This window comes from Chiloscyllium plagiosum, chromosome 19 (genome assembly GCF_004010195.1).
Source record: "Chiloscyllium plagiosum isolate BGI_BamShark_2017 chromosome 19, ASM401019v2, whole genome shotgun sequence".
NCBI lineage: Eukaryota > Metazoa > Chordata > Chondrichthyes > Orectolobiformes > Hemiscylliidae > Chiloscyllium > Chiloscyllium plagiosum.
This window is the reverse complement of record NC_057728.1, coordinates 63,873,344-63,898,782: the sequence shown is the minus strand read 5'-3', so window position 1 is coordinate 63,898,782 and position 25,439 is coordinate 63,873,344. Positions and strand designations below refer to the sequence as shown.

The 25,439-nt window shown below is 43.7% G+C and overlaps 1 protein-coding gene across 10 annotated transcripts in view; it reads right to left on the bottom strand.

The window, feature by feature from the left end:
* The window catches only part of mybpc1 (myosin binding protein C1), a 153,211-nt gene that overhangs the window by 65,474 nt on the left and 62,298 nt on the right, over positions 1-25,439 (bottom strand). For 7 of the 10 annotated variants that reach the window (XM_043708732.1, XM_043708734.1, XM_043708736.1 and 4 more), the window contains 8 exons: positions 20,758-20,799; positions 19,729-19,833; positions 18,576-18,724; positions 11,825-11,942; positions 9,210-9,258; positions 5,620-5,634; positions 4,060-4,119; positions 2,584-2,750 (listed from right to left, as the gene is read on the bottom strand). In XM_043708732.1, the coding sequence (XP_043564667.1) occupies positions 2,584-2,750; positions 4,060-4,119; positions 5,620-5,634; positions 9,210-9,258; positions 11,825-11,942; positions 18,576-18,724; positions 19,729-19,833; positions 20,758-20,799 (705 nt within the window). The remainder of the gene's footprint in view (positions 1-2,583; positions 2,751-4,059; positions 4,120-5,619; positions 5,635-9,209; positions 9,259-11,824; positions 11,943-18,575; positions 18,725-19,728; positions 19,834-20,757; positions 20,800-25,439) is intronic. The other 3 variants (XM_043708741.1, XM_043708742.1, XM_043708735.1) reach the window with 2 other exon arrangements.

Below are 25,439 nucleotides of genomic sequence, written 5' to 3'. Positions count from 1 at the left end.
TGGGAATGTGCTAATAGTAAGTTCATTAGAGTTTTGTTTTGGTTGTTGTTTGAAAAACAATAAGGCCCAGCATTACAGGAAGGAGGTGAGTGAACAGCATGAGGTATATCGATCCTCTGGAGAGTCAGCATGAACACATGGGGCTGAATGGCCTCTCTCTGTCCCAGAGATGAGGGGTTTGTCATACGAAGAAAGATTGAACAGTTTGGGTCTATACTCTCTGGAAGTTTGAAGAATGAGGAAGATCAAAATGAGGTATTCAAGATGATAAAAGGTGTGAATAAAATAGACGTGGAGCAGATGCTTTCTCTTGTGGGGCATTCTAGGATGAGAGGTTATAGATCAGTGGTGCTGGAAGAGCACAGCAATTCAGGCAGCATCCGAGGACAGGCAAAATCGACGTTTCGGGCAAAAGCCCTTCCTGATGAAGGGCTTTTGCCCGAAACGTCGATTTTGCCTGTCCTCGGATGCTGCCTGAATTGCTGTGCTCTTCCAGCACCACTGATCCAGAATCTGGTTTCCAGCATCTGCAGTCATTGTTTTTACCTCTGAGAGGTTATAGTCTCAGGATAAGGGATAGCAAATTTAAAACAGAGTTGAGGAGAAACTCCTTCTTGTTGAAACTTTATTGCTGGAACAGCGCAGCAGGTCAGGCAGCATCCAGGGAACAGGAGATTCGACGTTTCGGGCACAGGCCCTTCTTCAGGAATGAGCAGAGAGTGTTCAGCAGGAGAAGATAAAAGGTAGGGAGGAGGGACTTGGAGGAGGGGAGTTGGAAAGTTGTTGTGGTTTGGCGGTGGGTGGGTCCAATGACCTGCATATCCTCGGTGGAGTGGGAGGGGGAGTTGAAATGCTGTGCTACAGGGTGGTTGGGTTGGTTCGTCCGGGTGGCCCAGAGGTGCTCTCTGAATCGCTCCGCAAGTAGGCGGCCTGTCTCCCCAATATAGAGGAGGCCACACCGGCTGCAGCGGATGCAGTAGATGATGTGGGTGGAGGTGCAGGTGAATCTGTGGCGGATATGGAAGTTTCCTTTGGGGCCTTGGAGAGAAGTGAGGGGGGAGGTGTGGGCGCAAGTGTTGCACCTCCTGCGATTGCAAGGGAAGGCCAAAGGGTTGTGAATCTGTGGAATTTGTTTGCTCCCCAAAGTGCGGTGGGTATTGGGACAGTGAGTAAGTTTAAGGAGGAGTTAGGCAGATTTTTAATTGGTAATGGGTTGAGGGATATGGGGAGAAGGCAGGAAAATGGAGGTGAGAAGCATATTAGCCATGATCGAATGGTGGAGCAGATTCGATCTGCCAAATGGTCTGCTTCTGCTCCTATACCTTGTGAAATTATGATTTGGAGCAGCTGGTGTTGGACTGGGCTGGATAGTGTTAAAAATCACACAACACCAGGTTATAGTCCAACAGGTTTATTTCGAAGCACTTCTTCTTCATCAGGTGGTTGTGAAGCAGGATCATAAGACATAGAATTTATAGCAAAAGGTTACAGTGTCAGTGAAATGATATATTCAAAAAACCTAGAGTAAGTCATTCATCTTTGAGAATGAGTTTGTTAGTTTTGGTTCTTTAATATGTAAATCCCAGAACTTCCTTTAAGTCACATTCTCAAGATAACTTCAGGTTTTATAACAAAAGGTGCCATCTCAGCTCAGACAAAGCATTAAAGGTGGGAGGTTAAAGTTTGTCTGTATACCATAATACATAAATAATACATAACCTACAGGCTGTCAATCCATGTAATATCATGTGAATTCCACTTTAGAAACAGAATCAGTCTGGCTCAAGATTGGGATACAGACAAACTTTAGCCTCACACCTTTAATGCATTGTCTGAGCTGAGATGACACTTTTTGTTATAGAACCTTAAGCTATCCTGAGAATGTGACTTTAAAAAGTTCTGGGATTTACATATTAATGAACCGAAACTAACAAACTCATTCTAAAAGATGAGACTTACTTTAGGTTTTTTGAATATATCATTTCACCTGCATGACACTGTAACCTTTTGCTATAAATTCTGTGTCTTATGATCCTGCTTCACAACCACCTGATGAAGGAGCGTCGCTCCGAAAGCTAGTGCTTCCAAATAAACCTGTTGGACTATAACCTGGTGTTGTGTGATTTTTAACTTTGTGAACTGATATAACTATTCAGTAATTTTGATAATACTATAATGGTTAAGTGAAGACTTATTTGAGATCTGAAAAGGGGTTTCAATGGAATAAATAAACAGAAACTGTTAAGACTGCTGTAGGGTTAGTAACCAGAGGGACACAAGTTTGTAACATGGTTGTCTGAAGTACAGGAAATGGGAAATTTTGGTTTTTATGCAACACAATGGTACAAGCTCCAACACACTGCAGGGGCAGCAGATTCAATAGTAACTTTCACACAGAGTGGATTGAGAATTGAAAATTAAAATGAATTGAGTTTTTTCTTCGGGTGAGGTATGAAATTGGATAGCTTTTTCACGATGGGTCGAATGGCATTGTTTTGCATTCTGTCATTCTCTGATTCATTCGCAGTGACATCGAGGGGATGTACAGGCCGAGCAGAGACTCGGAGCTGGGAAGGTACTTGCCTGCACTCTTTTTCTCTTCCCTCTTTATCCTCTTCAAGCGTCTCAGCAGGCCCCTGAGGTCAGTGATGCCATATTCAAAAGCTATCTTTTCATACTCATGTGGCTGAGCATTTTTCAGCAGCTCCCAAACGTCAACTTCAGGCTCCGTGCTCTCTTCCTTCATCTCCCTGTTCACAAAAACAATGTCAGAACATTGGGTTCAGTCCCTGGGTTAACATTCCCTCTCTGTGTCTGTAACTCTCCCCAACTGTTACGATTGGCTGAGGTCTCCATACTCCTCCAATCTAACCTCACAGCACTATCTAATCATCATCACTCCAACATCAGTGAGTGCACACTCAGCTGCCTGAGGCAGGGGTCTAGAATCCCCTCCCTAAACCTCTGTGGTCTTCAATGTCTCTAAGCTACTCGTTAAATCCTGCTCTCTCGACCAATTACGGTGGTTAGCACTGCTGCCTCACAGCGCCAGAGACCTGGATTCAATTCCCGCCTCGGGCAACTCTCTGTGTGGAGTTTGCACATTCTCCCCGTGTCTGCGTGGGTTTCCTCCGGGTGCTCCGGTTTCCTCCCACAGTCCAAAAATGTGCAGATTAGGTGAATTGGCCATTCTAAATTGCCTGTAGTGTCAGGTGAAGGAGTAAATGTAAGGGAATGGGTCTGGATGGGTTGCTCTTCAGAGGGTCAGTGTGGACTTGTTGGGCCGAAGGACCTGCTTCCACACTGTAAGTAATCTAATCTAAAATCCCTACAGTGTGGAAGCAAGCCATTCATCCCATCGAGTCAACACTGACCCTCTGAAGAGATCCCACCCTCAGACACACCCCCATACCCTATCCCTGTAACCCATCTAGCTTGCACATCTCTGGACATTATGGGGAATTTAGCATGGCCAATCCACCTAACCTGCACAGCTTTGGACTTTGGGAGGAAACCCATGCAGACACAGAGAGAATGTGCAAACTCCACACAAACAGCCACCCAAGAGTGGAATCTAACCCAGGTGCTGTGAGGCAGCGGTGCTAACCACTGAGCTATCATCCCACCCACTTTGGCCACCTTTTGTGATGATTCCTGTTACATTCTGTTGCCTGGTGGCTTGTGGTTGCTGTATAATGCTACTTCCAATCCTGCTCCCTGTCTGGCCCTGTTGGGAAAGAGCTGACAACAAGTAAGTCTCAATATAGGAGCTCTTCTCTCTCATAATAAGGTGCTCTTTACTATATGACTGTAATCAAGTATACAGGTCACATGAACTCTTAGGCAGGATGCACAAAAAGCTAGCTTCCGCTTTCAGAGGGTAATAGGGAGGGCAAATGGAATGTGGGTCTTTACTTCAAAGGGGAGGGGGCTGTCTGATCATCCAAATCATCCCACAGTTCCTTCCACCTCTTCAAAGCATTCTCCAAGAGACAATTCCAACAGGTTAAGGCAACAACCAAGTAGCCGAGTTTACCGTCAAACCCTGAGATATCTTACCGGTGTTTTAGTAATCCGCTGAAATCGAGCTCTCCTGCATCATCCTGACCATCACCACCGCTTTTAACAGAGAAAGAAAAGTGCATTAAATACTTTTTTTGGAATCAAGTTTAAAAAAAATCATAGAAAAGAACAAAAAGTCAAGGCGATTTCCATCTGCTCCGTCTCCTCCCACCTCCACAGGTTCTAAAATGAAAATGAATGGCAGATTTTCAAAAAATTAGGATGACCACCTCATCTCTTCAATTTCACACAAGGAAGAAGTCGCAAAATGCAAAGACAAAGATGCAATTTATGATGCAAATTGAATGTAATTCTAAATTAAGAGCATTGCTAATGCCCAGCTCTCACATTCTTCCTAAGATGGTCTTCATCTCTCGGGTATTTTGTAGATAACTTTCCGAAAGTTAAACACAAAGATTTCTGAGCACTCCTCCCACACAATCCAGATGCTGTGCCCGGTCATTAACATGGCATGCGCATTTACAGACATTGGGAACATCATAATCCTACACCACCTCATGGTTCATGGCCATTTATTTGACATTTGTGGATTCTTTTCAAAACTGTTTTGAGAGGCTACTTGTTTCTGGAGCTGTGATGGGCTCCACCAATGAATGGTGTTGAGTATCTGTGAATTGAGAAGGTGTTTGCTGATCACCCAGGTCAAAGTGTAAACTCATGAACCACTTGGGTGTACTGTTATGATGCCCATGTGCAGACCACCCACAGAAATTCAAGACATTCTCATTGATGATCATGAATGATCTTTCATTAATTCAAAGACCTAGCACCCTCAACGACAGAGGGGTCTCAGCAAGAATTACCTGAAAGCAATCAGTCAGCAAACTGGACACAGCAACCCGCTGTGCCTCATGTGTTAATTGGTGTAATAGGATAAATGACCCTAAGAGACAATAGCTCTGTGTGGCATTTACCCAATATTTACCATAAATTCTGGTGTATAAGTTATACCTCTTTTTTTAAGACTTCCACAATAATGCACAAGAGTGGTTTTTGCCAAATGAGTGCAGGAGAATCACTTAGAACCCAGACTTTATGGTGATTAAACTTGTTTTTCTTAAATTAGTAAGATTAGTGAATCAACTGCTTACTGACAAATGAAGATTTGCATTCAGAAATGTGCACAGAACAATGTGCTTTGAAGTCTAGTCTACCCTTTCTGAGTGACCAAAGATTGGTTAGTGACAAGGAAGCTAGGAGAACCTTGTCATTTCAAGATTCAAGAGTCGAGATGATTTGACTTCTGCCCAAGATAGCAACTGGCAATTTCAGGTTAATCTTGACACAGTGCAGCTAAGATTTCATTCAGTTACATAGCAGAGGGCAGAACATTTTGAACACACAGTCCCTTTTACCACCAATCCAGGGAATGGCAAGACACAAGATGCTGGTGGAATTGTTAAGTAAACTGAAGATTACACATGAAAAATACGTAGGTCTCTTTCATGCGTTCCAGGCAAAGATAATAAGAAGGTTAAGGAGTATCTCTCCTTCTCCACTGGCACCATAACATAGAATGATGAAGGAGCTCCTTACCTTACCGGTGCAGTCCTATGATTGAAAAAAAGACATAATAATGAACATCTTAGAGATGAACTTGGAGTTTGTGTAGGCTAGGAAAGAAATAGAGTTAGTCAAAGGCTATTAAATGCCAACAGGCAACTGGGTAGCATTGTCAACCCATCAACCAACCAGAAATCAACACAAATACCGGATGAAATAAACATTGTAAGAGAGGAAATTTTACTGTGGTTGGCATCCACTTAGGCCTAGATGAAATAAGTCCCAACGACGAGTCACTGGGCTCAAAACATTAACTCTGTTTCTCTCTCCATAGATGCTGCCAGACCTGTTGAGTTTCTCCAGCACTTTCTGCTATTCTATTTGAAGCAAACCCCAAATGATTGAAACAAGAAAACAAAGAAATGACCAAGGTCTTGACTATCATTTTTCAATCCTGCCTCAACGTGATACCATAGTTTAAAAAGAAGTGGAATGGATAACTGAAGTCTTCATGGACCAGTCAGCTTAAATTCAGTTGTTGGCAAATTATTAGAATTAGATGCAGGAAGATGGGATTCGTCTTCATGCCTTGGGTATGATGGGTGGAATTGCCTCTTTCTGTGTCACAAATTTTCTGGGATTGCTATGATTTCAATGGAAACTAAAATCCATCCTATCATAAAAATTGCCCCCCCCACCCCACCCTAAGATGATCAATGAATCTCCTTCCAAATGTTTTCTATTGACAGTGTCTGTCTTGCTCCAAGTTGTTGTTGTGAACTCGGTTGCCTCTTGTTGGAAGAGGTAGACACTTCCTCATGACTTATGGTTTCACTGATGGGAAAGGATTCCTCATTTAACTTTCACTCGATCTTTCATACATTATTCTGCATTGTTGTTCAGCTGCCCACCAGGAATGTCTGAGTTCTACTTCCTAGACTGTCATGTTAGTCCTTTTCCAAAGTATCAGAGCAGCTTTGTAACTGATAGGCCAGTGAGCCTGGATATATTGAAATACTGCCTGGGACCCCAAGATATAACTATAATTGAAATACATTCAAACCAACATGGCAGATTCTGGATGTTCTTCTCAGTCTGAACATGTGAAATTCACATTGGTACATCTAAGGATTAAGGTTGTCTGAATTATTTCCAAATCCATTTTGACCTTAAGAAAACACATGATTCTGTACCATCACATGACAAGCTTGAATTTTGCTTCTCTTTGTACTTTGAGGTTCTGGGACATCTTTTCCCTGACATTGTGCTTCTTCAGATATTTCTTCATCTCTTGGTTGTTCTAGAATGCCATAGCTTCCAGGCCTGTTGGTTTGTCCCATAACTGTGAGATTGCATTTCTAGCTGAATCGAATTCACTTTTTGAAACAATTATCGAAGTGATTCTGAGTCAAACTGTTAGCTCCATGCCTCCTGCAATGACCATTGCTGCTCTTGGAGAGGAGTTTGGAAGGATAGGCATTGCTGCCCCTTGGTTGGGAAATCTAGAACATGGGGCCATTGCCTCAGAATAAGAAGTCATTCATTTGAGACCTAAAAAAAGCCATAGTCACCTCTTGAGGTACGGTTATTGTGACACTCCGAGCACTATGACGTTTTCATCATTTACTCCATCCTCTTAGATGGTTTCCAGATGATCATCAAGGACTGATTCTTCAAAGTTGAAGCCAGAACCAATCAGGAATAAAAAAAGGGAGTCAGGATAAATGTAAAACTCTCTCCCTTGAAGCTTGTTATCAGTGGATTGATGTTGATAGATTGTTTGGTGTCGATGGATAAGAACATCAGAATCAAGAGCAAGAGTAGGCCATCTGCCCCCTCGGGCGTGCTTCTACATTCAATATGATTCTCAACTCCACTGTTCCACCTGCTCCCATGTTACTTGATTCCCCGAAAGAACAAAAATCTGTCCAATTCAATGTTGAATATCCTCAACTAAGAGTGCTGACAACCCTCTGGAGCAGAGATTTCCAAACGTTCAGAACTCTCTGAGGAAAGGACTGTCTCCTCACTCAAATGAATGACTTCTTATTCTGAGGCAATGGCCCCATGTTCTAGATTTCCCAACCAAGGGGCAGCAATGCCTATCCTTCCAAACTCCTCTGGAACCAAACGGAACAAAGGTGGCGAAGTGGAGTTGAGCTCCAGATCATCTCGGGTCTGATGGATCAGGCCTGAGGGATTGGATGGTTTCCTTCTGTTCCAAAGTGTTTGTACAAGATCCAGGACAAGGAACTGTTGTCATTTCTCCCTTTTGTTTTTGGATATGACGTGAAGAAGCTTCAGCACAGAGACTTGTTTACCTCAGTAATGCTCAGCAACCCGTTCACTTACCATCTGTGCCAGTCTATCACAAGACAAAATTTACCAGACTCAGAAACCACAGGTTAGTTTTGCCTTTCGAGTCTCCAGTTAACAACTCTCTTAAAATAATTCACACAGAAACACAACGTATAATTTTGGTTTGAACCTGCGGTGACTTCTGTGGAGGCTCTGTTCACGCACAAGACTGAAAGTACAGCAATGTCTATAGATGACGTAGTAAAGAAGGAGAGAGTTTAGTGCTGATCGGGAACTAAAGGTTGATGATGCATGGCAGAAGAACCAGAGATGACATGCGCCAAAACAAAAACAGAAAATGCTGGAGAAACTCAGCAGCGTCTGTGAAGAGAGAAACAGAATTAACGTGAGTCTGTGTCATGCAGGACTGCAAACACAAACTCTGTTTCTCTCTCCACACAACTGCGGAGTTTCTTCAGCATTTTCAGATTATATTTTAGGACCTGCTCAGCACTTTGCTTTAATATGAGCAGATTTTGTTTTAAACACAGTGAGTGGTTGTGATATGGAACCCACAATAGATTGAGTCAGAATTTTCAAAAGGGTATTGGTGAAATACTTAATAAAAGATACTGTATATGGGGCTTGTCGCATTGGTGGAGGCAAATAGTACAGGTGCGTTTAAGTAAAAGGTGGATAAAAGTTTGTGGGAGAAACACAATGGATATTGATAGAGTGAGATGAAATGGGAGAGGGCTTGTGTTGAGCTGAAAAGCCAGCCCAAAGCAAGCTGGGTTATGTGTCCTGTTTCTGTGCTGGGTATTTGAGGGGAGGTGATGACGTTAGAACTAAACTATTAATTCAGAGACCCAGCTAATGATCTGGGGACCAGGGTTCAAATCCCACCATGGCTGATAGTGGAATTTGAATCGTTAAAAGTTTGGAATTGTAACCACAAAATGGTTGTCAGGAAAATACCAATCTGGTTCACTCATGCTCTTTAAGGAGTGAAACTGCTGTCCTTACCTGGTCTGGCCTACATGTGACTCCAGACCCACACATTCTGGGTAGTTAGGGATGGGCAATAAATGTTGTCCTGGCTAGTGACACCCACATCCCATGGGTGTTAATTTTTTTTTTAAATCTCAGAAAAGGACAGAAATAACATTGCTTAGATATGGGGCAAGAAGAGGGGGTGTGACAAATTGGAAAACAAATAAAATGGGTCCAAAGAGTTTCCTTGATGCATTGCTGCAGACAGATATGTGCTGTGAACGTATGTTAACGAGTAAGGAGCAGTGATACTGAGGTTGGACTGTAGTTACCTGCGTTTAAAGGCAGAACGGATATCAATCTGCTGAACTTCTGGGGCCTCTGCAAAGAGAATTCAAACCAGACGTTAAAAAGTCACAGGGATTTCGTAAATGAATGCATTTACAATGCTCAGGCTTCTGCTTGTGCATTTGCACAGGGACCTTAACATAACCTCATTTCATCAAACATGTGATTTCTCTGTTCTGAATGTCGTTTGTCATTTCTATAAATGATTTGGATGAGAATATAGGAAGTATGGTAAATAAGCTTGTGAATGACACCAAAATTGGTGGTGTAGTTGACAATGAGGAAGGTTATTAGATTAGATTATTTACAGTGTGGAAACAGGCCCTTCAGCCCACACCGACCCTCCGAAGAGCAACCCACCCAGACCCATTCCCCTACAACTAACACTATAGGCAATTTAGCATGGCCAATTCACCTAACCTGCACATCTTTGTACTGTGGGAGGAAACCCACACAGACACGGGGAGAAAGTGCAAACTCCACACAGACAGTTGCCTGAGGTGGAAATTGAACCCAGGTCTCTGGCGCTGTGAGGCAGCAGTGCTAACCACTGTGCCACCATGCCGCACCATTATCTAAGATTACGAAGGGATTTTGATCAACTGAACAATGGGGAAAGGAGTGGCAGATGGAGTTTAATTTAGATAAATGTGAGGTGTTACATTTTGGTAAGGCAAACCAGGGCAGGACTTATACACTTGATAGTAGGACCCTGAGGAGTGTTGTCCAACAGAGAGACCTAGGGATTCAAATACATAGATCATTGAAAATCTCTTGACAGGTATACATGTAGATAGGGTAGTGAAGAAGGCATTTGGCATGGTTGTCTTCATTGCTCAGATCATTGAGTATCGGAGTTGGAACATCATATTGTGGTTGTAGAGAGTGTTGGTAAGGCCACCTATGGACTACTGTGCACAGTTCTGGTCACCCTGATACAGAAAGAATAGAGGGTTCAGTAAAGATTTACCAGCTTGTTGCCAGGAAGGGAGGGTTATGAAAATAGGCTGAATAGACTGGGACTTTTCTCACTGGAATGTAGGAGGTTGGTGGGTGTTCCTGCAGAGGTTTATAAAATCATGAGGGGGAAAAGATAAGGTGAACAGGGTATTTTCCTCTAGGGTCAGGTGTTCAAAACTAGGGGATATATTTTTAAGGCAGGAGGAGAAAGATTTAAGAGGGTCCTGAGGGGCAACTGTTTCACACAGGGTGGTTCGTGTATTGAATGAACTGCCAAACAGGTACAGTTACAACATTTAAAACCCATTTTTCAGATACGTAAATAAGAAAGGTTTAGAGGGATATCGGCCAAATGCAGGCAAGTTGGACTAATTTAGTTTGGGAGATGTGGTCGGCATGGACTGGTTGAAATTGAAGGATCTGTTTCTGTGGCGTATGATTCAATGACTCTATAACCCAAGGAGAAACCATGTTATTGGCTAAACAGCTTATACTCATTTTGTTTTTGCATAATTTAAATGATGATGCATACCTAAATATGCTTAAGTTCATCCTTGTTTCCGTATAATGTATTAGATGGAAAGTGTGGCGCTGGAAAAGCACAGCAGGTCAGGCAGCGTCTGAGGAGCAGGAGCGTTGACACATTCCTGATGAAGGGCATTACGCCAGAAGCATTGACTCTCCTGCTCCTCGGATGCTGCCTGACCTGCTGTGCTTTTCAAGCGCCACACGTTTTGATTCTGATCTCCAGCATCTGCAGTCCTCACTTTCTCCCATTAATTCAGAGACACAGGTAACTTTCTGGGGACTGGGGGTCTGAATCCTAACACAGCAACTGATAGAACTTGAGGTTAGATTTTTTTTAAAATCTGGAATTAAAAACCTCATGATGAAACCATTGCCAATTGTTGTTAAATTGAAAACATCTGGTTCACTAATGTCCTTTAGGGAAGAAAATCTGCCAACTTTACCTGATCTGGCCTACATGTGACTCCAGACCCACAGCAATATGGTTGACTCTTAACTACTCTCTGAAATGACTGAGCAAGTCATTCAGTTGTATCCAAGCAAAACTACAGACAGGTGATAAATACTGGCCTACCAGCAATGCCTGTAGCCCCTGTCTGAAGAAAACATTAATCCCTGGGGGGGGTGGCGGTGGAGACAGCTCTGTGGGCAGTGACCCCTCAGCTGAACTAGTTTTTGAAACAGTATAAAGGTCTGTGGACAGCTCTGTGCTAAATTGTCACTCACCAACGGATAAGCACCTGCAATCCTTTGAGCTGATATAGCTTGGAAGGTAAAGTCACCAGAGACCTAACGAACTACGGGCCGCTGCTTCATTAGCGAGAGATGACTGGGGATGGTTTAACCTGAGGGTCACCACACCTCAGGCGAGGGGAGAAGTTAAGAAGGGAAGTTCTTCATGGTAACCTCATGGTGTGGGAATTGAACCCACGCTGTTGACAACACACTGCATCGTCTTTAAAAATAATGCCTCTTAGTTGTTTGAAAACCTCTCATGTGTCAAAAAGATGTCTTTGCACTCTGAATATATTGATGCCTGAGATAATTTGAACATAAAAACCACTGAAAACTCATTGAACAGAAAACCCAGGAGTAAACAGAAACCTCTCACCTATTACTTCTAAGTCAAAGGTACAGCTGTCAAATTTGTCTTTCCAGGTCACTTCACAGCGATAGTTTCCAGCATAATTCTCCTTCGCTTTGATAATGTGCATCTCAAACGTGTGAATCTGCAAAAACAAAAGAAATATTTCAAACGATGAGAATGACTTATGAGAAATGACAGCAGAGTTTTACAGGAACTAAGTCCAGCTCCATGGTAAATGAGGTACTCAAGATTCTGGGTTGTGAACTCTTTAGAATTGTTCTGTGTCCTGTAGAAATTAGGAAAATTAAGATCATAAGGATACTGAAAATTATAGTTTTTACAATTTCTTTGACTGTACGTTTTAGTTAGAGATACATCAACATTGTTTAGAGGTGGGATGGTTATCATTTAAACTGGGAGGGGAAGTTTTCTTAACTCATTCATGGGATACAGGTGATGCTGGCTAGGCCAGCATTTATTACCCATCCTGCCTCAGGTGGGAATTGAACCCGGGTCTCTGCCTCACAAATTGCCCGTAGTGTTAGGTAAGGAGTAAATGTAGGGGTATGGGTGGGTTGCGCTTCGGCGGGTCGGTGTGGACTTGTTGGGCCGAAGGGCCTGTTTCCACACTGTCATGTAATCTAATCTAATCTAATTACCCAGAGGACAGTGAAGAGTCAACCACATTGTGGGTCTGGAGTCACATGTAGGCTAGACCAGATAAAGATGGCAGTTTCCTTCCCTAAAGAGTATTAGTGAACCAGATGGGTTTTTGCAACAATGGGCACCATTACACTAGCTTCTAAGTGCAGACTTTGCACTGAGTTCAAATTTCATCACAGTGGAACTTGAACTCATTTCCCCAAAACACTTATGGGGAGGCAAAGGTCTCGTGGTATTAGCACTGATCTGTTAAGCCAGAGAGGCAAAAGTGAGGATTGCAGATGCTGGAGATTAAAGTTGAGAGTGTGTTGCTGGAAAAGCAGAGCAGGTCAGGCAGTGTCTGAGGAGCAGGAGAATCGACGTTTCGAGCCCTTCATCAGGAACGGTGAAGGGCTTTTACCCAAAACATCGACTCTCCTGTTCCTTGGATGCTGCCTGACCTGCTGTGCTTTTCCAGCACCACACTCTTGACTGTTAATCCAGAAACCAGTTTTGACTCCCATCATAACAACTATTATGGTAACAATACCCAGAGTGGGAAAGGGAGAGTGACAAACGTAGAAAAGCAGCAGTCATTAGGGTCAGTGGCGAATAAATAGTTCATAAGACAGCCATGCTAAATTGCCCATAGTGTTCAGAGGTGTGTAGGTTAGATGCATTATTCAGGGGTAAATATAGGGGAATGGATCTGGATGGGTTACTCTTCAGGGGGTCGGTTTGGACTTGTTGGGCTGAAGGGCCTGTTTCCACACTGTAGGGATTCTAATTCTAAAAAAAAAATTTTAATGGCTCTTCACCGAATGTATGTGGTATTGAAAACAAAATAAATAAACTAACAGCTCAAATACTCATTAACGGGTATGATCTTATAGCCATTACACAAACATGGTTACGATGAGATCAAAGATGGGAACTAAATATTCAGGAGCATGTGACATTTTGAAAGGCAGGCTAGCAGGAAGGAAAGGAAGGTGGGGTAACTTTGTCACTACAGGATGGAATCAGTACAATAGCTAGAAATGATCATGGATTGGAAGGTATAGAATCCAGATGGGTAGAGGTAAGAAATAAAGAGGGAAAGAGATGCTGGTGGGAGCTTTCTATAGGTTCCTCTAACAATGTCAATACAGTGGAACTGAGAATAAACCCGGGGATAGTGAGGACATGTAATAAATGTTATACATTAATCATGGGGAGGCTTTAATCTTCATGGAGATTGAAATAGTCAGATTAGTGAAGGTAGGCATGATGAAGAATTTATAGAAAGTATTCAAGACAGTTTCCTGAGACAAGATATTGTGAGTCCAACTAGGGGTCTGGCTGTCTTGGGTCTGGTGACATGTAATGAGCCAGATTCAATATCTGATGTCAGGGTAAAAGATAACCTAGGAAACAGTGACCATAACAGAGGTCATTGCACCTTTTAAGGGAAAATTGGAGAAATCATTGGAACAGATTACTGAAGTCGAAAGACTTCAGGCAGGTAACACTGAGGCAGAAACCCTCAGACAAGGAAGAAGAACAGAGATAATCACTTGAAACATCACAGCACACAGCATTGGGCCAAATGCTGGAAAATGGATCCAAATGGTGATTGATGACTGGCACAGGCACAATGGGCCGAAGGGTCTTTCTCTGTGCTATAAGAACTCGAGGAGATGATACCGGTGTGGAGTTAAGTTATTGAACTGAATGGTGAAACAGGCTGGTATGACTGAAAGGCACGTTTCTGCTCCTATGTTGAAAGATTTAACCGGTGAGGAGGTTTGGTGAAACAAATCAAGATTTTGTTTAAAAAAGAATAGAGTTTACAAGATGAAAATGGGAACATATTATACAATGTGCGTGGAAAAGAACTGGTCAATGATACCAGAACCAGAGCTCATTTATAAATAGTCCAGTATGTCTGCAATTTGTCCCTTGGTAAAATAATTCCCAAGGCCCTTTTATGGTCTGTCACATCAACAGCTGAGAATAATACACAACAACATGAGCCAGGCTGGAGATTATTTGGAAAATAGAGAAGTGCTGTAAATAGCTAAAGGTACGACCTCTTGAATACTGTGCTGTACAAGTATGAAACACAATTAGAATCCTTGGATTCCCACAGGGCTTGAGGCAACTGCATGGACCAGACTGGAAGATGATCTACAATTTCACTTTGGCCGTCACTGAGGTGACATAGTCTCATTATTCCCTGGCACCCACCCACCCACTTGGTTACATTATGAGTGCCAGGCTTGGCTGGGGAACGAGGTTGGGGTGTGAGGGTAGAATGGGATCTGGAAATTTGGCAGAATCTGGTCCATCCCGTTTAGATTCCAGTCCAAATTCCATTGGAGGGAGAGAAGGAGTGAGTCATCCAATCACGCATTTACTCGCCGTGCCCAATGAGCTAAGAAAGAGAGATCAGCCATGATGGTTCTTTGGGACTATGGCGACTTTCCCTTTCCTTTTCCATCTCAGGAGGTTCCCTGGGAATCTTGCTGCGGATGGCTTGGTCAGCAAACCAGCAAGGTCAAGTGCTGTTGAAGGCCCAGCAGAGGCTCTGAGATAAAGGCCATCATTGCCACAACACAGATGGACCATCCTCGGAGAGAGCAGGACGATGAACATCATTGCTGGATCACATCAGTTACCATGCCGACAATTGGTGGCAGATTGCGAGAGGAGAGGGATGGGGAGGTGGTTAAGGTAGGCAGGATGCTCTGATCGATCCTCTCCAGCTGGTGTATTCTGATAATCTGCCACCATCACATCATGACACCTAGCTCTAGAAATGTAATGTTGAGGTGTGGCTTATAACGCAGGGGAGATTTCAGTGAAGTTTTATGACAACACCTCGTGTCCACCTATGTGCACAACAAACCCAGGCACTCCGCAATCTGAAAGTCAAGTTGCACAATCCCCTTGGAGATCCTGGAGGGTCGGTAACCCTCCAGGATGGTAACTCTTCTATTTAAAAAGAGAGGCAGAGAGAGAGCTGGGAGTTATACAACAGTCAGCCTGACCTCGATAAGAGGAGGATGCTACTGTTATTATAAAAGATTCAATAGCTGAGCACTTGGAAAACAGTGAAGGAGTTAAGTTATTGAACTGAATGGTGAAACAATTCAGACACAGTCAGCAGGGGTTTACATAAAATATGCTTGACCAATCACATCAACATTACTTGTGACATCAGAAACATAACTGAGCACGTGTGAGGTTTCGAACTGGGGGTTTCAGTGAGGATGGGAGCCATGGGTGGAGGCACAGGGGGAGTGATGTTGACAGAATGAGGGATCAGAAGCCAGGGATTTGAAGGGTAATGGGGCCAAGAAATCTCAACACTTGAGAGGGGGGAGTGGCGCAGGGGGGGTCCAGGAGCTATGGGCCCTCTCCTCATCTGTCTCCCCTCTGCAATCACCTGTCCCCCACAGATCCCAGCCCACACTGCAGCCATCTTCCCAACCCAACTTCAGACTTGCAATGCGATTGACTCTTTGAAATGGCTGAGCAAGACTTTCAGTTTAAGGGCAATTAGGTTTGGAAACCACATGCAGTGACCACCACAACTTGCTGAATGAGAAAGAGAGACATTTTAAAACTGTGTTCAGGTTGGAGCTCAGCCTCCCTCCAGAAGGAATATAAGTCAGGTCTCTGAACCTGAAATGTTCGCTCCCACACCCCAGTTTAATTAGAACTCAATTAACCAATTGTTGCCAGAATCCTTTCCACTAAAGAGGGGCTTGTGCTTAAAAAGTGCTGTGTGCCACATCCTGAGGTATACTTCTACCCAGGAAGGATTTTTTGAATGTGAAGCAGCTGTTGTAAAACATGACTATCAGTTCATGCACAATTTGGTATGCTTACCTTTATTGGTCGGTGCATTGAGTACAGGAGTTGGGAAGAATCCTTTCCACTAAAGAGGGGTTTGTGCTTAAAAAGTGCTGTGTGCCACATCCTGAGGTATACTTCTACCCAGGAAGGATTTTTTGAATGTGAAGCAGCTGTTGCAAAACATGACTATCAGTTCATGCACAATTTGGTATGCTTACCTTTATTGGTTGGTGCATTGAGTACAGGAGTTGGGAGGTCATGTTGCTGCTATACAGGACATTGGTTAGGCCATTTTGGAACACTGCATTCAATTCTGGTCTCCTTGCTATAGGAAGTATGTTGTGAAACTTGAACGGATTTGGAAAACATTTACAAGGATGTTGCCAGGGTTTGAGGGTTTGAGCTATAGGGAGAGGCTGAATAAACTCAGGCTGTTTTCCTGGAGACTGAGGGGGTGGTTTAATAGAGGTTTATAAAATCATGAGGGGCTTGGATAGGGTAAATTGACAAGGTCTTTTCCCTGAAGTGGGGGAATCCGGAACTAGAGGACAGAGGTTTAGGGTGAGAGGGGAAAGTTTAAAAGGGACCTAAGGGGCAACTTTTTCCTGCAGAAGGTGGTGTGTGTATGGAATGAGCTGCCAGAGGAAGTGGTGGAGGCTGGTACAATTACAATATTTAAAAGGCACCTGGATGGGTATATGAATAGGAAGGGTTCAGAGGGATATGGGCCAATTGCTGGCAAATGGGACTAGATTAATTTTGAATATCTTGGTCAAGCATATTTTATGTTTGCAACAAAAACTTCCAGCTCGGCGAACAGAATCACAGTAATTTTGAATATCTGACTGAGATGAACAAATTGGATAAAGTGGTCTGTGTCCCTGCTGTACATCTCTATGACTCTATCTTACGAACTGTACAGTGATGATGACCAAGTAACTGTTTTAGCCGTGCTTGTTGAAGGATAAAGATTGAGAGAACATTAGCGAACACCCTCCTGTCTTTCATCAAAATAATGGAACCTTTTAAGGCCACCAATAAGGGGACAGGGAGACTGTTGGCAAAATACAGTGGATGCTGGAAAACTGAAACAAACCAGCTGGAGAAACTCAGCAGGTCTTGCAGAATCTGTGGAGAGAGAAACAGAGTTAACACTTTTGGGTCTGGTATGACCCTTCAGAATTTGAAAGAGGTTTGAAAATAGGTTCTTTTATACTTCTGATAAATGGGGAGGAGGGGTGAAGGGAACAGCTGGTATAGGGACCCAGTGCAAAAGACAAAGATGGTGTTAATTATTCTGAAATAAAAAAAAGTGACATGAAAAGGGTGTAAACTAAAGTGTGCAATGGGAGTGAATCTGCCCTCTCTACTCAGTGCAAAGGAAACAAACATAACCAAGTCAAGGCTATGAGGTATGTGGGAGATGGGGTTGAAGGTGTAGGAAGATGGAGTAAAAGAGAAATAGAGAGAGAGCCTTGGTTTAACAGCTCAATTAAGGACAGTACCCCCCACTATTCCAGTAATCCCCTGATGTACATTGGGAATATCAGCCTAGACTTTGAAGCTCTTTATGGAATGAGCTGCCAGAGGAAGTGGTGAAGACTGGTACAATTACAGCATTTAAAAGGCACCTGGATGGGTGCATGAATAGGAAGGGTTTGGAGGAATATGGGCCAAGTGTTGGCAAATGGGACTATATTAAGTTAGGATATCTGGTTGGCATGGACGAGTTGGACCGAAAGGTCTGTTTCCGTGTTGTATGCAGAACATAGAACATAGAACATTACAGTGCAGTACAGGCCCTTCGGCCCTCGATGTTGTGCCAACCTGTGAAACCAATTGAAGCCCATCTAATCTACACTATTCCATTTTCATCCATTTGTCTATCCATTTAAATGTCCTTAAAGTTGGTGAGTGTACTACTGTTGCAGGCAGTGTGTTCCATGCCCCTACTACTCTCTGAGTAAAGAAACTACCTCTGACATCTGTCCTGTATCTATCACCCTTCAATTTAAAGCTCTGTCCACTTGTGCTAGCCATCACCATCTGAGGAAAAAAGCTCTCACTGTCCACCCTCTCTATGACTCTGCAGTGGGACTTGCTCCCACATCACCGACTGACTAAGCAGGAGCACCTGCCATCCAATGAGAGACACCGAAACCTGAAGTGTACCTTTGGCAGTTCCAGGTCAGTGCTTTTAGATCATTTGCTCCACTAGTTGGAACCAGGGAGCAAGAGCTTGATGAGAGGTTAACAAAAAAAAGCTAGCAGAAGAGTAGGTGTTGCTTACCCTGGTGATTCTGTCAAAGGATTCCTTCAGCTGCAAGTGCTTCCCTGCTTTGCTTGCAAGATCCAGCCATTTCCCCTTGAACCACTTGCAATTCGGCTTACGCAAAAGGTCCTTGGCTTCAATTTTTGCCACAAAAGTGATGTCCTCACCTTTAAAAGGGCATTAGCAGCATGATTAAAAAGGAAAGCTTGGAAAACCACCTTTCTCCATGGTAGTATAAGTCAGTAGTTCATTGGCAATGACGTGCTCTTCAGCATCTGAACTCATTAGCACCGTGAACAGCTGAGCACCGACAACAAAGGACATTCCATTCTAAGCTCAGTTTGATGATCGCACTGAATGTCTGTGTTTATAGGGGATTTCAATGGCCACTGTCTTACAGAGGGGACAATTGGCCAGGAATCTTTGCCCCTGGTTTATGTTCAACGAATGGATTCTGATAAAGGGAGAGGCAACTTTCACTGTGGAACCCTTCAATATATTTATACAGAATCTCGCTACTTAGACTCAGGCTAGTATTGGACACTTGGGCAAAGAATCAGAGAGGGTGCTGCCATCAATGATTCATTAGGGCAAGGGCAAAAAAGGAACAGGAAGGGCTAATCATAACATGAGAGCCAAACCATCTAAGGACTGTACTTAAGGAAGCATTATTTTCACAGAAATCCAGAATTTTCTCCCTTTTAAGGCTCTGGATGCTGGGGTGGGGAGGTCATCTGGAATTTTCAAGACAGACAAAGATTGATAGATTTTTGGCAGATAACGATATTTAGGGATATGGGGCAAATCTGAGGGCATGAGAGAAATTGCAGGACAATTAACATTGTAACTGATCACAGTAAAAGTCAAGTATTCAACATGCTCCTCATTCAGTAGAAAAATGCAGAAATTTGATGAAAAAAATTGGATAAGCTCAGGGATTGTGTTACTAGGGCTTTGGCCGTTGAACAGCGTACAATTTGGATACCCAGAACAGTGCTGAAAGGGTTAATAAAGTAACTGCAACAAATGACAAGATCACAACATCTGGTAAGAGCAAAACAATGTCTGCTTTTGGACAGCGTCTCTCTCTCTGTCAATTCCATTGTGGTACACGGTTCCTCTCCCAGAGTTATTTACTATTGATTGAAAACCTGAGATCTCAGAAACTCACCGACAGTGACGGTCCCATTCTGAGGTTTCTCAATGAAGAGGGTTGACCGTGTAGAATCATCAAGTTTAGCAAGTTCCTCAGTAGCTGCTTCTCCACAGGACCACACTGTCCATCCAGGAAAACAAAACCAAAAGGCACAGGTCAGAATTTTGTTCACGGACTCAGTGCAGAGATAGTCCTGCCTGTTTCCTTCACTCTGAACTCCTCAAACCACGGTGTTAAACACAGGTTAGCTTTAGGATAGGACATGATTTCAAGTTGTTGCATTCAGGGTAATGTTGGTTATGGACTGTGACACTTATGGGATTGTGGTTGAAGGGAATGAGTTTGAAAAAGGACTATATCATGTTATGTTATAGCACCCTGAATGAGATATTGGATGTTCGCACGACACCAATCATACAGCAATTGTCAACACAGATATCGATGCATTCGGTTATCCCAAAAACAAAGCAAGGGATTCTTCATCGAGGTTATACAATTTGTTTGTTTGTCACTTCACGACACATTGCGAAATGTTTCAGGAAGAGAGATGGTGGAAGGGTTAGCAGGGAGCTGTGGATAAGGGCTTCACAAACTGGAGGTCAGGATCCCAAGTAGGGTCAGGAGCTGGAAACCTGGGATCCTGAACTCCAACACAGCAACGGACAACACCCTCCCGTGCCCTCATCAACCTTCTCCACAGTCGCCATTTTCTCAGCCTTGTCCCTCTCCCGTGGTGTGGCGGCCTCTCAGGTTAAACTCACCAATGGTAGCGTGGGACCGCGGAAACTTTACCCTAACCTAGACCTTCTCCACCCGCCCAGACAGGTTTCCAGGTCTTACTAAAGTCTCAGTGAGGGACTCTGTCAGCACCAGCACAACACGCAGCCCTTCTGCCACATCTGTCCTTCCTCCATTAACAGCAATATCACTGCTCAAGGACAGGAAATGGTGGGAATCAAATAACTGAGAAATTTTGAATACATCGATGTGTTCATTGACAATGCAGTGAAGGTGCCGTGTCAAGTAGTTCAGAAGCAGACATACCCGAGTCTTTCCTGGCCAGTGCGGTATCGGAAGGCTTTTCATCTGTTTTGAAAACAGGGAATGGTCAAAGCGAGCATTGGAGTTACACAGGAAATTCCAACATTCACATGGGTTAGACGAACGGTTGCTAACTCTGGGTTGGACATGATCCTGGAGGTTTCATCACATGAACCACCCCGTGCCCACTTCATGCCCATTCAGTTGGCTCTTTGGGATGTCCCATCCACCTTCCCATTGGGAGAGCAAAGTAAACAGCCTCCCTTGGGAACTTCTTCCAGAATTTTCTGTGTTTGCTTCAGCTTCCCCTATTCACACCGTTTTCTCTGATTTGAACATAGGACATGGAACACAGAACATTACATCCCAAGACAGGTCCTTTGGCCCATGATGTTGCGCAGACTTGTGAAACCAATCTGAAGCCCATCGAACCTACACTATTCCAGTATCATCCATTGGTTTATCCATCCACTTGCTTCATAATTGATGAAAGAAAGTGCCCAAAAGAAGTATAAACAATATACAAGTTTTTAAAAAAAATTGTGAGTTTTGTTGTCCCAGCAATTAATCTTTAAATTCTCAAGACTCTAATCCAAACCTAGAAAGTTGGCAACCCCTATTTGGAAGGGAATAATTTTCTTTCTGGCAGTGGTAGTGTCCTCACCTCTGAGCCAGAGGGCCTAGGTTCAAATCTCACCTGTTCCAGAGGTGTTCACAATATGCCAATAGAGCCTGGTTACAAATGGTGGTCTAGGGGCCCTTTTGACGCAATGGTAGTGTCCCTGCCTCTCAGCTAGGAGGCCTGGGTTCAAGTCCTATTTGCATCAGAGGTCTCTGAATAAGTTGATTAAAATATCCAAAACTAAATATTTACTTCAGAACCAAGTAGGCAAATAATAAAACATCTTTATTTCCATCCTCTATTTCTTGCCTGTTTTGTCCTCTCTGCAGGAACTGGTTGCCTACAGGCCATTCGGCCCATTAAGTCTGTCTGTACCAATTCTCTGAAGAGCATCCCACCCAGACACACCCTGGGCAATTAAGCATGGTCAATCTATCTAACCTGCACATCTTTGGATTATGGGTGGAAGCCAGATCAAATCCACACAGACACACGGAAAACATGCAAACCCCACACAGATATTACCCCCAGGGTAGAATTGAACCCAGGTCCCTGTCACTGTGAGGCAGCAGTGCTAACCACTGAGCCATCATGCTGCCCATGTCCCTAGGTTGAGAGGTGGCAGTATCTCATTTATACTGCACTCTGAATTTCTCTTTATTTTTGGAAGCTGACAGATACTGACACCATCTATAGGAGACACAGACAGCCCAGCTCCAATTCAATTCTCAGCTACAGAGAGCTTTCTTTTAGTTGTTAACATATTAGGAATGAGACTGAATGCATTACTGACTTTTACGCACTCTCTTGTAGGGTTTAACAAACCTATCAAGGTATTAACACTCCACAATGACCTCTGGGGAACCAACACCAGGAAATAAATGCTAACCTTGACAGTGATCCTCATATCTCAAAATAACAATAAAGAAAATTGGGAATGTGTTGCATGCTTACTAATTATCACTAATTGTTTATTGACAAAAACAGGCTTGCATTTGTAGAGCAGCTTCCATTTCCTCACTTTTCCCCAAAGCATTTCACAACAACCTAATTATTTTACACTGCCTCCACTGTTGTAGGTTACATGGTGCAGTCAATTTGTGCACAGCAAGATCCAAGAACCAGCAATGAGATAAAGGCCAGAGAATCTGCATTTAATAATGAATAATGAGAAAACAAAGCAGAGAGTGCTGGAGAAGCTCAGCAGATCTGGCCATGAATGTGGAAAAAGACACAGGGCAAACACTTTGATGATGTAATGTAATGGTTAATCTAACGTAGGGGTTATTTAATGGAGGGGTGATCTACCAGACGGATGATCTAATGGAGGGGTGATCTTATGGAGGAATGATCTTATGGAGGGGTGATCTAACGGAGGGGTGATCTAATGGAGGGGTGATCTAATGGAGGGGTGATTTAACAGAGGGGTGATCTAACGGAGGAATCATCTAATGGAGGGGTGGTCTAATGGAGGAGTGATCTAATCTAGGAAAATCAACATTTTGGGAAAAATGATGAAGGGCTTATGCCCGAAACATTGATTCTCCTGTTCCTTGGATGCTGCCTGACCTGCTGTGCTTTTCCAGCAACACAGTCTTGACTCTAATCTCCAGCACCTGCATTTCTAACTTTCATCTGATCTAACAGAGGGCTGATCTAACAGGGGTCTTTTACATGATGGAAGGTTTTGATGGACTGGATGCAAAGAGAATAGTACCCTTTGTGGGGAGGAGGGTTAACTAAAGGCCATCACTAAGACAATCACTAAGAAATCCAACAGGGAATTCAGCAGAAACATATTCACCCAAAAACAGGTGAGAATATGGAACTCCCACCCACAGGGATATTTGTCATATATACTATCAATGTATTTAAATGGTAATTAGACAAGTATATGAAGGAGAAGGGGTAGAGAATTATATGGCAGACTCAAATGAGGAAAGATGGGAATGGGCTGAGTTGAAGAAGAAGTAGCATAGACTAGCTGGGCCAAATGGCCTCTTCTTGTGCCATATGTAATCCCATGTGATGCCATCATTGTTGATTCTTACTTGTCCTCTGAACTGGCTTAGCAAGACACTGCTCCAGAGAATTCAGGGCAACTAGGGATGAGCAATAAATGGCGGCCTTGCCAACAATGGCCATGTCCTGAGCATGAAGTAACAAAAGAGAGAGATACACCAGAGGAGAAAGAGCAAGCTGTCAGCTGTGGCTCAGTGAATATTGCACTCCCTTGGAGTATGACAGCTCACTCCCGGGCCTGACCATACAGGTCACTGACTGCTGCTCAGTGTTGAGAGAGGTGTCACCTTTCGGAGAGATATTACACTGAGGCCCTGCCTCTACTCTCAGGTGGATGGAGGAGGAGCCCATGGAACTGTTTTGAAGACAAGCAGGAACATATAGCCCAGTGATCTGGCCAATATTCACCCCCAGTGCCAATCAAAAACAGATGTCTTAGGTCACGTTGCCGTTGGAGAAAGTTGCTATGCACAGAATGGCTCCCACTCCCTCCCACTGACTATCTCTGTTACAACAATGACTGCCACTACAAATATGTTTCATTGATTGTAAATCACTTTGAGATGTCCAGTGGTTACAAAAGGTGCTATATAAATACAAACTTTTATTCCATTTGTAACAGGGAACAAGTGGCAGCATCAAAGTAAATGCCAGAGGAGATTCTCAATGGGGTAGAAATGTTACTTGCCTTTTTCTCTCCGTATACAGTAGTTATAAAGTGACACCCCAATGATGCCAATGCCAGCAATCTCAGAACACCAGAGCAGATATTCATCCAGTATCAGCACAACACCCATCAGTTCTTACATTTGGAAATGGACCTTCCCACAGAGTGGCCTGTGGTCACTGAGGACACTCAGCCCATCTAGCTCATCCAGTCACTGAACCGTTTATTTATTCATGGGATGTGGGTGACCCGGGCTGAACCTGAACTAATTGCCCATCCCTAATTACGCAGAGGGCAGTTAAGAGTCAACCACATTCCTTTGGGTCTGGAGTCACATGTAGGCCAGGCCAGGTAAGGATGGCAGTTTCCTTCCCTAAAGTGCATTAGTGATCCAGATGGGCTTTTTTCAACAATTGTCAATACTTCCATCTTCATGATTTTTATAAAATTCAAATTCCACCATCTGCTGAGACAGGAGTCAAACCCAGGTCACCAGTACATTATCTGGATCTCTAACTTAACAGTACAGGGGTGATACCACTGGGCCAGAGAGTTTTCCAGTTAGCCATCCACATTTCCATGGGGAATTGCTTCATCCCTCAACTTGTCCTCAAACACAATTAGGTTCAGCCAGTGTTTGGGCCTTTTAATCTTCCTCATTTTCTTTTTGTGTCCTTCGTTAGAGTTGCATCTTCAGTGAGCTGTCTGGATTCTGAGCTAGAGAGCAGCCCAGTCATTCTTCTCCTGACATCAGGTGCTCCATTGCTGCCCCAAAAATGCTTCGGCCCCTCAGTCTCCAGGATCAGCGGAGAACGGATGAGATTGAGGCTGCTGTATTTTGCCAGACAACAATTGATCATTCCTCCGAATTTGGGCCCATTGTGAGGGGCGCTGCAACTCCCCAATCCACACTCTTTGCCACCCCCTGCAAGTTCCCCTCCAAGCCACTCATCATCCTGACTTGGAAATATATCATCACCACTTAGTGTCACTGGGTCAAATTCCTGGAATTCCCTCCTTAAGGGCATTGTGGGTTTACCTACAGCACATGGACTGCACCGGTTCAAGAAGGCAGCTCACCCCAACCCTCTCAAGGGGCAACTAGAGACGGGTATATATTTTGGCCCAGTCACTAACATCTATGTCCTACAGCTCTGCCAATTCCCACTGGCGTTATTCTTTAAATTCCTAGAGTAAAAGTGTCTGAAAGTCACTCAGAAACATATAGGTCCATCTTACCACCGACAGCATTGAGTAGCTTAGCCCTCCAGTCAGTCATGCACCGTAAGAGGCTGCGAGGGCAGTTCGGAGCACTGTAACGGGGTGGGGGAGGGGGAGTGGGGAGCACTGTCAGGGGGTGGGGGAGGGGGAGTG